The sequence below is a fragment of the Leptonychotes weddellii genome, chromosome 1 (genome assembly GCF_054177405.1).
Source record: "Leptonychotes weddellii isolate Sample4059 chromosome 1, ASM5417740v2, whole genome shotgun sequence".
Lineage (NCBI taxonomy): Eukaryota > Metazoa > Chordata > Mammalia > Carnivora > Phocidae > Leptonychotes > Leptonychotes weddellii.
In genome coordinates, this window is record NC_138369.1 from 185,140,346 (window position 1) to 185,153,755 (window position 13,410).

At 40.1% G+C, this 13,410-nt stretch overlaps 1 protein-coding gene across 3 annotated transcripts in view; it reads right to left on the reverse strand.

The window, feature by feature from the left end:
• SETD4 (SET domain containing 4) overlaps positions 1–13,404 on the reverse strand; it is a 48,080-nt gene extending 34,676 nt beyond the window's left edge. For all 3 annotated transcript variants that reach the window (XR_014139060.1, XM_081799731.1, XM_081799736.1), the window contains exons 1-5: positions 13,214–13,404; positions 11,885–12,054; positions 5,949–6,062; positions 4,750–4,845; positions 203–240 (exon numbers count right to left, since the gene is read on the reverse strand). Coding sequence is in view for 2 of the 3 variants with exons in the window: in XM_081799731.1 (XP_081655857.1) it covers positions 203–240; positions 4,750–4,845; positions 5,949–6,062; positions 11,885–11,957 (321 nt within the window). In the remaining variant the exon portion in view is untranslated. The remainder of the gene's footprint in view (positions 1–202; positions 241–4,749; positions 4,846–5,948; positions 6,063–11,884; positions 12,055–13,213) is intronic.
• Positions 13,405–13,410: the final 6 nt, after the last annotated feature.

Consider the following 13,410-nt stretch of genomic DNA (forward strand, 5'->3'; position numbering starts at 1 on the left):
GAGCAAAATAAACTTCTGCTGTTACTTTGGGTCTGTCTCCTCTATGCAGCAAACTTAAAGCTAACTGACACAATTGTATTCAAATCTATCATTAGGTAAAAAATGGCTGTGTATCTGAAATATTTTTAATTCACTTGATTTGAACCACAAAAGCAAAGCAGCAAAATCTGCATTAGGTTTCAAGGATAAGAGAAATTCTCACCCGCAGGGATGTTTTGCTCATCAGCCCTCTTCCTGTACCTAAGACACAAAGAAGAAAGAAAGGGTAAATCCTACGATATCCAAAAAAAGAAAAAACAAAAAAACCTATGGTATCTTCAAGATCTTAAGGATATCATTTTGAAAAAAAGATGCAATTGAACTGGGGCGCCTGCGTAGCTCAGTCAGTTAAGCATCCGACTCTTGGTCTCAGCTCAGGTCATGATTTCATGGGTCGTGGGATTGAGTCCCACGTCAGGCTCTGTGCTCAGCGGGGAGTCTGCTTGAAGATCCTCTCCCTCTGCACTCCCCCCACCCCCGGCCTGCTGGTGCTCTCTCTCTTTTTTTTTTTTTTTTAGATTTTATTTCACAGAGAGACAGCCAGAGAGGGAACACAAGCAGGCGGAGTGGGAGAGGGAGAAGCAGGCTTCCCACAGAGCAGGGAGCCCGATGCGGGGCTTGATCCCAGGACCCTGGGAACATGACCTGAGCCAAAGGCAGATGCTCAACAACTGAGCCACCCAGGTGCCCCCAAATAAATCTTTTTAAAAAATGCAATTGAACCTCAAAATTACACAAAGCTGAAGCCGGGTATCTCTCTCATTCTTTGACTCTCAGGGGAAAGAGAGGATCAAGAAGCTGTTCTAGAAAATGTCCTGACCTCCTTTTGGGTTTATAACCCTTGAAGAGCAGAGTCAAGACCTAAAGATCATCGACTTTATACAGATCTGCTACTGGGTGTCTTACAGGACCCTTCAAGCTGGACCCGCTCCCCTGGGGCCTCGCAGCTGTGCTGGGGGCTGACTCCCAATGCCCACCCAACCTGAGAGGCTGGACCCTCAAGCCACTTTTACCCACTACCGGAGCCAGGTTTCCCAGTGATGATCTTGAGACCTCTGACTGGCTGACCAATAAACCCACTCAGCTCCCACAAAGCCTAAAGACTATACCCTCCCCTCCCTGACCAGGAAAGCCATTAGACTCTCCTTGACTGGGTGAGCTCAACAGGGGAGATCCAGGACCAGCCCCTGCCCATGAGCCAAGGCCTCGGCCAGAGCAGTCACAGCAAGTAACTTCACCAGCTGCACTGTCAACATCACTACTGCCCAGAAATTTACCCTTCTAAGCCCAAGGCTCCTTCCCTGTAACAGTCAGCAGCTTTTCCAGCAGGCCTAGGTACCCTATGACCTATAATTATTATATGGGGTACAGAATATTCATCTTTTCAAATTCACAGGTCTTGATCTTTTTCTTTTTCTCTCAACTAGGAGGGAATATAATTCAGCAAAGGTCAGCCCTGCAGGACTACAGGGAGTTCCTAGTTCATGGAGGGAACTCCTGTCTTGATCCTGGATCAGGTGTCTGGCAAGTCTGATTTGATGAGTCCTAACTCATCTATCAACCCAGAAGCATACTGTCTGTTCAGACACATGGTTTTGGTTTCAAAAACTTATTTAATTTCTTCCATGTGTCCCATAGCAGAGTTAATCATCCCTGTGGGCCAGAACCCTTCCTGGAACCAACTACTAATGGAAGGATTTTTTTTTTTCCTATGGGGTCATCCTTTAAAAGACTCATGTGCTAAGTTAAGTGGAAATTTCTCTTCAAATACATATATGAGCAGAACATGGCATATGGAATAAATCTGGAAGATACTTTACCTGAACTTCTACAACATAATGTTCAGTATCAGAACACATCACAGTAACCTGCATTTACTAAGGCAAGGCAGGAAGTGGCCCTTAGGATCTTTTTATAAAAGGAAAGCTTATTACAGACTTCCCTGCACCTGAAAAGTTCTATCATAAATCCACCGGGGGGGCGCCTGGGTGGCTCAGTAGTTAGGCGTCTGCCTTCTGCTCGGGTCATGATCCCAGGGTCCTGGGATCGAGCCCCACATCGGGCTCCCTGCTCCGCGGGAAGCCTGCTTCTCCCTCTCCCACTTCCCCTGCTTGTGTTCCCTCTCTCGCTATGTTTCTCTGTATCAAATAAATAAATAAAATCTTCAAAAAATTTTTAAAAATAAAAATAAATACATAAATCCACCTGGGAGACCCAGATTTGGCCAGTGCTTTTGGTGGCAAAAGCAAATACTGGGATCAATCCCCAAAGCATAAATCAGGTGAGAGTCTAAAGACTGAATCCTACTTGCAACTTAGGAATCTTGCCTTGCCCCTCCACAAACTAAGATTAATTCCCCAGAATTTTGTACATTTGACAGACTCCCATAAACGTTCCCTCCTATCAGAATAAGAGCTAAAGGTATATAAAGCATTTAAGGAAGATATGTTGAAATCCCAACCCACAACGTAATGGCCTTAGGACTTGGGGACGTTTGGTAAGTGATTAGGTCATAAGGATAGAGCCCTCATGAATGGGATTCAGTGCCTACCGCAGCACTAAGAAACCAGAAATCTTGTCCAGCTCCCAACCCTCTGTGAGGACCCAACTATAAGATGGCAATTTGCAAACCTGCAATCAGTCCTCCCCAGACCCTGAATCTGCCCACACCATGAACTTGGCCTTCCCAGCCCCCAACTGTGAGGAAGAAATTGGTCAAGTCACCCAGCCTATGGTAATTTGTTATAGCAGCCAAAACTGACTAAGACAGAAGGCTCCTTCCCCCCAGAACTCTAAGTAGTGGGCTATGATCATTACCAAACCATTTTGCTTTAGCTCCTCTGTGACCATGAATCTGGAGGCCCAGAAAGAGCTGTTCCATTAAAAATGGCTAACTCTTCACTGCTCCACATTATAGACAGATTATTTCTTTTCAGGCATTCCACTTAAACATATCCCAATCCCTGCTTGATCATTTTAATCCTATCCTTCTTAAGGCAAAGTGACCCCTGAGGCATAGATCAGCCAAAGGCACAAGTCCACTCCTGACACTATTTTCTCTAGACCATCTTGTGAAGAACTCCATCCAGTAAAATCTAAGAGAGTGGCTTTTCCTGTTTCTGTGCTTCTTGACACACATAAACAGAAAGTTAAACATTCTGTTAGAGGGTGACAAAAATAGTTTACCATCTTAAATAGGAGCAACCCTAACAGGTAATGGCTCAGAGCAAGGATTTTAGCCCAATGTCATCATGATGTGTAGGGAACAACTTTACACACATCATCTCATTCAACCAGGGCCACATGTGGTAAATCATTTACCTTGATTTTGTATAAGGAAGTTAATTTGCTCAAAGTTAAATTACCTAATGGGTATTTAATCATTTCAGTGTCCAAAAGGAGCACTCAGAGGCATACGATTTAATTTTCTGTAAAAGGTCTGTGCCTGCCCTGTGATGTAGAACGTCAAGGCCCTGACTGCACAACTGTGTCTCTACTACAGCAGACCTGGAATCCTTTGGAAGAGCATCTTGGTCCTCCCCATGGTGACCTCAAGCCCACTTCTGGACAGAACTGGGTGGTGCTGAATGCATGCACACACCCAGAGTAAGCTGCCAACTTCAGTAAGAGAATGTTCCAGAAGAAAATGCTAACCCAAACTCCATGACAAGCTCAATTCCAGACAATTTTGTTAATCTACCTCTGCTTAGGTGACTGTTGAAGCTAGGGCCACACAGAGAGCTCCTCTTCTAACACCTGGGGAGCATAGCCACAAACCGGCTGAGGGAGCAGTATCTGCTGAGGCCTCCCTAAGGACACCTCTCCTCCAGCCACACCACCGGAGAATAAGCACCTCCTTCCCTTAGAAAACTCTTGACTCACCTGAGCTATGGGATAATCCTATCAGCCTGCATGGTTTGAAATATCCCTTAAAACCACTATGAGTATGGGCGCCTGGGTGGCTCAGTTGGTTAAGCGACTGCCTTCAGCTCAGGTCATGATCCTGGAGTCCCTGGATCGAGTCCCACATCGGGCTCCCTGCTCGGCGGGGAGTCTGCTTCTCCCTCTGACCCTCCCCCCTCTCATGTGCTTGCTCTCTCTCATTCTCTCTCTCTCAAATAAATAAATAAATCTTTAAAAAAAAAAAAAAAAACATCACTATGAGTATGATGATAAGGACACCAGTCACATTACATAAATGTCTTCCCTATGAAGACCCAATGAAGACATTTCCCTCAGGTCTAAGTTCCAGGAATACCTGCACTTCTGCTGAGTAAACAACTTAGTTTTGTTTAGCTTTGTTTATAGAATACAAAGGTTCAGGTAACTGATCATCTAAATTGGCTGGCTGTTGGAAAGATAAGTCAAATTTGTGGCTGACCTCTGACAGGTATACAACAAGATTTTAGAATCATGGTTTCCATGTATTATCCTTATCCCTGCCTTCATCTTATTTTTCTATTCTCACTTCCCTTTTTTAATTTTTAATATTATTTTACCATTTTGGAATTTCTCTCCAAAAGCTACTTCAATTTATTTTTAGAACAAAGGATAAATAAATGTTGTAGCTACAAAGTAGGAAGTCTGACACACAATGTGCTCCCAGAGAATACAGCCCACCTTCAAGAACTACCCCTGCTTTCCCATCACCTGGGCCCACATGTCTCATGTGAGCAAAGTCCTGAGAGTTGATTTGATGCCAGACCTTACCTGGAAAACAAGCAGGTATTAAGTTTGTATCTTCAAACTTCCTGTCTTTCAGCCACTTCTTAAGCTCTATAAATTCAGGCTTATAGCTCTCATTCACTAATCAAGAGAAGAAAGAAAAAATGGGAATTAAAATCACTACATAATCAGAGCACCATTTATAAAAAATAACTGTCTCAAGGGCACATAGGTGTCTCAGTCAGTTAGGCATCTGACTCTTAATTTCGGCTCAGGTCATGATCTCAGGGTCGTGAGATTGAGCCCCACATCAGGCTCCACACTGGGTATGGAGTCTGCTTAAGATTCTCTCTCTCCCTCTCTCTCTGCCCCTCCCCCGACCCCACTCAAGCTATCTCAAAAAAAATAAAATAATGAATAAATAAATAAAAACTGTCTCAGGGACGCCTGGGTGGCTCAGTTGGTTGAGCGTCTGCCTTCGGCTCAGGTCATGACCCCAGGGACCTGGGATGGAGTCCCGCATCGGGCTCCCTGCTCCACGGGGAGCCTGCTTCTCCCTCTGCCTCTGTCTCTCTCTCTGTCTCTCATGAATAAATAAATAAAATCTTTTAAAAAAATAAATAAATAAATAAATAAATAAAAACTGTCTCAAACAGGTGGTCATATCATAAAAGAGAATAAATAATACCTAAATAATGTAAACTAAAAGAGAAAAACCATATGATCATCTCAAAGATGCAGGAGAAGCATTTGATAAAATCTAATAATCATTCCTAATAAATAATGCCAACAAGCAAGGATAGAAGAGAATTTCCTCTACCTGATAATGACTACCTAACAAAAAAACCTACAGCTGACATAATGATGAAAAACTGAGTGCTTTCCCAAGATCAGGAACAAGACAAGGAACAAGACACTTCCAGTCAACATTGTACTAGTGGTTCTAGCCAATATAAACAAAAGAAAAATAAATAAAAGGCATCAATTATGGGTTGAATTGTGTACCCCCAAAATTCTATATTGAAGTCCTAACCCCCAGAACCTCAGAATATGACCTTATTCAGAGATAGGGTCTCTATAGAAGTAATCAAGTTAAAATGTAGTCATTAGGGTGGCCCCTATTCCAATACTATAATGACTAGTGTCATTATAAAAAGGAAAAATTTGGACATAGGCATGCGTAGAGGAAGATGATAGAAGAAACACAGGGGGAAGACAGCCATCTACAAGCCAAAGAGAGAGACCTGGAACAGATGTTTCCATCACAGCCCTGGGAAGAAACCAATCCTGCTGACACCTTGATTTTGGACTTCTAGCCTCCAGAACTATGAAGAAGGGAAATTTACAGCTGTAAAGGCCTATATGAAAAAAGAAGACCCAATTAAAAAAAATAGGAAAAGAAAAAATAAATTAAATAAAATAAAAAATAAAAATAAAAAACAGCCAAAGGACTTGAAGAGACATTTCTCCAATGATGGTATACAAATGGTTAATAAGTATATTTTACAAAGTTCAACATTATTATTCACTAGAGAAATGCAAATCAAAACTACAATGTGTATCACCCAGTATCCATTAGGATGGCTACTATCAAATAAATAAATAAATAAAATAAAAATAAAAAGTATTGGCAAAGATGTGGAAAAACTGGAACTCTTGAGCAGTGTTGGTGGGAATGTGAAATGGTACAGCTGCTGTGGAAAACAGCACGGTGATTCCTCAAAAAATTAAAAATAGAATTGACCCAGCAATTCCAATTCTGGATATGTATCCAGAATAGATAGCGGGATCTCAAAGAGATACTTGCCCATGTTCATAGCAGCATTACTCAAAAATGGCCAAGAGGTAGGAAAAAAACTAAATATCTATCAACCAATAGATGGATAAGGAAAGTGTGGCATATATACAACGGAATATTATTCAGTCTTAACAAGGAAGGAAATTCTGACACATGCTACAGCATAGATGAAGCTTGAAGGCATTATGCTAAGTGAAATAAGCCAGTCACAAAAAGACAAATACTGTATGATTCCATGTATATAATCTATGTAGAACAGTCAAATTCACTGAAACAGAAGATAGAATGGTACCCACTAGGAGCCAGGGAAAAAAGGGGAATGAGGAGTTCCTATTTAATGGATATAGAATCCCAGTTCTGCAAGATGAAAAGAGTTCTGGAGATTTGCTGGACAACAATGTGAATATACTTAACACTACTGGACTACACTTAAAAATGGTTACAATGGTAAATTTTACGTTATGTGTGTTTTACCACAATTAAAACAAAAAATTTTTTAAAAGATCTCAAGTCAATAACCTGAATAAATGGAGAAATATACCTTCTTTATGGGTTGGCAGATTCTCTCCAAAGGGATCTATAGATTCAATATGATCCAAATCAAAATTCAAGCAGAATTTTTTGCAAAAAAAAAATGACAAAATGATTCTAAAATCCATATGGAAATACACCTTGAAATACTGATTTCAAAACTTATTATAAAGCTACAGTAACCAAGATTATGTAACACTGTCATCAAGACTAACAAAGAAATCAATGAAACAGAATAGAAAGTCCAAAAACAGACCCAGACATACATGAATAGTTGATTTTTTACAAAGGTGCAAAAGCAATTCAATGAAAAAAGGATAGTTTTTTCAATAAATGTTGCTGGAACAATTGGACGTACCTAAGCAAAAAAAAAAAAAAAAAGAACGTAGTCCTATCTTGTACAATATATAAAGTTAATTCAAAATTATTCACAGACTTAAATATAAAATCTAAAACTATAAAACTGCTAGAAGAAAACATAGTAGAAAATCTTTGCAACCTTGGGTTATGCAAATTTCTTAGGTACAACACCAAAAGGAAGATCCTTAAAACAACAAATTGATAAACAAGATTTTACCAAAATTTTAAAGTTCTGTTCTTCAAAAGAAAGACACTGTTAAGGGCATGAAAAGAAAAACCACAGAATGATTAAATATTTGCAAAACACCTATCTGATAAAAGACTTGTATCCACAATATCTAAAGAACCTCAGTAGTCAAGAAAAATAAAACAGACATTTTTCCAAAGAAAGCACACAGATGGCCAACAGACACATGAAAAGATGCTCAACATCACTCATCACCAGGGAAATACAAATCAAAACCACAATGAGATGTCACCTCACACCTGTCAGAATCAAAAATAAGAAACAACAAGTGTTGGTGAGGACATGGAGAAAAAGAAATCCTTGTGCACTGTTGGTGGGAATGCAAACTGGCGCAGCGCTGTGGAACATGGTATGGAGTTTCTTAAAAAAATTAAAAATAGAACTACCCTATGATCCAGTAATTCCACTACTGGGTATTTACCCAAAGAATACAAAAATACTAATTCCAAAAGATAGGTACACCCCTATGTTTACTGCAGCATTATTTAGAATAACCAAGATATGAATGCTACTCGTGTTCATCGAGAGATGACGGATTTTTACTCAGCCAAAAAAAGAATGAAATCTTGCCATTTACAACAACATGGATGGATCCAGAAGGTATAATGCTAAGTGAAATAAGTCAGTCAGAGAAAGATAAATACCCTATGATTTCACTCATATATGGAATTTAAGAAACAAATGAACAAAGAAAAAAAGAGATCAATTAAAAAACAAACTCTCAAATTCAGAGAACAATGGTTGCCAGAGGTGAAGTGGGTGGGGGGATGGATGAAAGACGTGAAGGGGACGGAGAGTACATTTATCCTGATGAGCACTGAGTAATGTATACTATATTCTACACCTGAAACTAAGATAACACTGTATGTTAATTATACTGGAATTTTAAAAATTAAATGTCATAAATAAATAATCAGCGTTTTCAGCTCAAAAAATAAAAGAATAAAGGTGCAAAAAAATACATAGAAGGGAATTTATACTAAGATAGTGCAGTAAAAAACCAATGTGTAGTAATCAACAGCCACCACAAGTACAAACAAGAGCCAGCAAGAAGATGTAATGGAAACTAATGTCGGGACGCCTGGGTGGCTCAGTCAGTTAAGCATCTGCTTTCAGCTCAGGTCATGATCTCAGGGTCCTGGGATCGAGTCCTGCACCTGGCTCCTTGCTCAGTGGGGAGCCTGCTTCTCCCTCTGTCTGCCACTCCCCCTGCTTGTCCTCTCTCTCTCTGACAAATAAATACATAAAATCGTTAAAAAAATAAAATCTTAAAAATTTTTTTTTTTAAAAGTAATGCCTTACTATAACCACAATACAAAATTTTAAAAAGAAAAAGAAAACCAGCTAATAAAAAACATGGGCGGGCGCCTGGGTGGCTCAGTTGGTTAAGCGACTGCCTTCGGCTCAGGTCATGATCCTGGAGTCCCGGGATCAAGTCCCGCATCGGGCTCCCTGCTCGGCAGGGAGTCTGCTTCTCCCTCTGACCCTCCTCCCTCTCATGCTCTCTGTCTCTCATTCTCTCTGTCTCAAATAAATAAATAAATAAATAAAACATGGGCAAAAGATCTACACAGTCAACCAAAGAATGCTTATATAAATGGCAAATAAGCACACCAGTCATTAGGAAAATACAAATCAAAACCACAATAAGATAGTACCGTTAGGATGGCTATAATCAAAAAGACAAGAGGAAGTGTTGGCAAAAATGTGGAGCAAATGGAATTCTCATAAACTGCTGAAAGAAATGTGAAATTAGGGGCGCCTGGGTGGCTCAGTCGTTAAGCGTCTGCCTTCAGCTCAGGTCATGATCCCAGGGTCCTGGGATCGAGCCCCACATCGGGCTCCCTGCTCGGCGGGAAGCCTGCTTCTCCCTCTCCCACTCCCCCTGCTTGTGTCCCCTCTCTCGCTGTGTCTCTCTCTATCAAATAAATAAAAAAAAAAAAAAAAAAAAAAAAGAAATGTGAAATTACACAACCACTCTAAAAAACAGTTTGGCGGTTTCTTTAAAAGCTAAACCTACACCCACCATATGATCCAGTCTTTCTACTCCTAGGTATTTACCCAAGAAAAAAGAAATCACGTGTCCATGCAAAGACTTGTACACAAATGTTCATAACAGCTTTATTTCTAACAGTCAAAAAAAAATGAAAACAACCCAAATGTCCATCAACAGGATAAACAAATCATGGAATATATTCAGCAATTAAAAAACAATGAACTACTGATACACACAATTATCTCAAAATAACTATGCTAAGTAAAAGAAGCCAAATACTATATGTTATTATAATATCATATACTATGTGATCATATAAAACTATAAAATGCAAATAAATCAACAGGGACGCAAAGCAGATCAGTGGTGGCCTGGATGGGGGCGGGGAGGTACAGTTAAAGAGGGGCAAAAGGAAAGGATTACAAGGGGAAACAAGGAAACTTCTTGAGATGGGTGGATATGTTCATTATCTTGATTGTGGTGATAGTTTCCTATGTGAACATATATGTCAAAATCTATCAAATTATACACTTTAATATTGACATTCATGTATGTCAATTATACCTCAATAAAACTTTTTTAAAAACATGATTTAAAAAAACCAAGATCCAAGATATAAGCCTTCCAAAATATGCCACCATAAATCAGAGAACAAGATTTTACAGTAACAGCATTTAATCAGTGAGCGTTTAATGAGCAACTCCTATACACACAGCACTATGTTAACCACAGTGGGGAATGTCCAACATGTTCTTCAACTTCAAAAGTTGACAACTTAGTTGGGAAATAAGACTTCCATAAGAAACAACTAAAAAACCATAGCTCCTTAAGAATAACACCCAATAAGCATCATAACAAAGGGTGGTGTTAGTGAAAACTGAAAGTGACATTACCAAAAGTATAAGATCTCAGCTCAGTCTTAAAGGTTGGAGAAAAACTGAATAAGCAGAGAGAAGGAAAACAGGTGTTCTAGACTGAAGGATTATGAGGAATGGCAGAGGTAGACATGTGTGGGGTGTGCCCAGGGAGCAGCATGGAGAGAACATACTTCTGGTACAGGAGTGGCAGGATGGAGCCCACAGATATCATGCAAAAGGGAATGAAAATCCATGAAAAAGGCAACATATGAGTAGTTCCTTAGGAGTTAGACTCACAGCAACAAATGAAATAACAAGCAGGGAAGAAAAACAAGGTGTAGGTAAACCAGCGAAGAGTCGCCTGAAATCATCTTCCAATAGTAAACAGAGGGGAAAGCTAACCTAAGAAAAACTAGACGACATTTAGTAGGACATTGGCCACAGAGAGCAAAGAAGGAAATAGTAAAAAGACTCCTCCAGATGGTGCAGACAGGCTTGGGGTCAACTAGGAGTTTTAGTAATTTTTCTGACAGGCTTGGGGTCAACTCGGAGGTGTTTTATTAATTTTTATCAAAAATAACAACTGCATTTACGTAGTACTTTCCAGTTGGCCAAGCACTTCCACATGCAATGTCTTGTTCAGACTCCGTTACACAGAATCTGAAATGATGAATCTATATCCAAACACTGATATTCTACAGGCAGCTGGAGATCAGAAGGAAGGTCAGGACTAGAAACAAACCTGGGAGTCATCCCTAGAGAAGACATAGTTGAAGCAACAGGAAATATATTCACAGTCCCACAAGGGTTTAAAAGAACATAATGACACTATTAAAAAGAGTATTCTTTAAGAAAGAGGTGTTAGGAAACCTAATGTACCTAGAGTTAGATGAGATTACAAATGAGATACAGGCTGAAATAATTGCATCTGGATAATTAGAAGGTCTATCATATTCCAAAACATGCATTACTTTCTCAACAATTTTCCTAAACCAGACAACTTGAAATGGAATATATTCTTTCAAAATTATGTTCAAATGGCATTGTTAAATAGTGGAAGATAAGCAGAATTAGTTTCTCTTTTATCTACTACCAAATAAGTTATTCAACATGCATCCTAATAGAAATGAGTCTTGAATGGCAGAATTAATTTTCCCTGGATGGGAAAAAATTTGATGTAAGAGCTTACAGTAAGTACTGATCAGTATTATTAACAAAGCACACTCATACTCCTTGAGCACCTTGAGAGAAAGTTAAAAAAAAAAAAAAAAGGAAATATTCTCTCTGGACACTGCCCATGTGCCTTTGAGAAAAACTATGTGTATCTGTTAACACCACTCAACAAAGGATTCCTTCTTTTCATCCCTGGCAACAAAAGATCAAAGCTGTACCTCCTCTTGATACAGAACTTCTGAAGAGTTTCCGTCTTCTGATCCGGCTTGTTCTTCCTCTTCCCTTCTTCATCCTAAAATTGCAGTTTCTGTTCAGTTGCCCAATCCAGAACAAAAAGCATTTTCTTTGCCTTTCTTTCCAATTGTATAATAATCACTGTTCTTCACACCTACAAGGATTTAAATACACAAACATATTATTTGGTAAACCATTTCTCTAAAGTGTTTTTGTACAGAAAACATTTATACTGTGAGCTAAATCATGATTCCTTGTGCAGTAAGGCAATGCTCATTATACCGGTCCTTCTAAAATAGTTTTATCTTGAGGTCCTACTAAATGCTGATTAATCATCGAAATCCTCATAACCGATTTCACAACTGTATGCTTTGCTGACTTACACAGCTCAATTCTAATCAACATTTACTAAGCACCAACCTAAAATACTTTGAAAAAACGGTAGCCAGGAAGCCCTCATCAGCTAGAAAGTCTTAGAGAAAAAAAAGACCCTCTTTTAATATGAAGGAAATAATGATTTGTTCTTAAAACCAGGATACTGAAATAATATAAGTAAATGGGGGGTTGCAACAGATTAGTGAGGGAATGAGAGCCAAGAAAGCAGGCAAAACAAATGATCGTAAAATCCAAAATTACTATTGTAGTTTCTACATGCTACTTCCTTGGAAGCATAAAAAAGGAAATCCATTAACCACACCAGAGTGATACAGACAATGGAGTATTATGCAGCCATTAATAGGAAGAAGGTATGTGCTAAGGTGTCCGAATGTTCAAGATATATTAAATGAAAAATAAAGTTGCAGAACATTTAATGATCCCTTTTGGATTTGCTTCTGACACATTCTGTATGTTCATAAAACAAGCGAATTTAAGGAAGGCTATTCAAAAACGTGCCTGAGGACGGGGCTTTTACAATTACTTTTGTATCCTCCTATTCTGTGACTTATATATGTATGAGCACATAAACGACATAACATGACTATTACTATGTGCATATATGCGCATGTTAATCATACAACTGGTTTTAAAATCTACTACTAATAAATACCGGACAGAAATGAGTAACAAGAAGTCCAGGCACTATTAACATCCCACTGCAGCAGTGGAAGGCTCCCTGATCTACACAAAGGCTGCGAGCCGGGTCCCAGAGCCAACCGCGGCTCGTCCCCTCCGGTGCCCAGAGCCCCGCCAGCACCCGGACGCCCGGTGACAGCACGGCTAACCCCCCAGCCTCGGACTCGCACTTGAGGCTGAGCCTCGGGCCCTGGAGGGAGCAACTCCGGCCGCAGGCTTCTGCACATCCCCCAGTGCACCTCAACCACAGCTTCTGGGGCGACATCCGCTGGAGGATCTCCAGACGACGGGGCGAGGGGGGCGGGGGGTTACTGCAGCGCGCAGCGTAACGCCAGGCCTGGTGGGCGTCTGCGAGCTGAGCTGTTCTTTTCACACCAAAAAGTGAAAACATACGGAAAGCTCCAGCGCTACCCGCGCCGGGACCCAGGCACCCCGC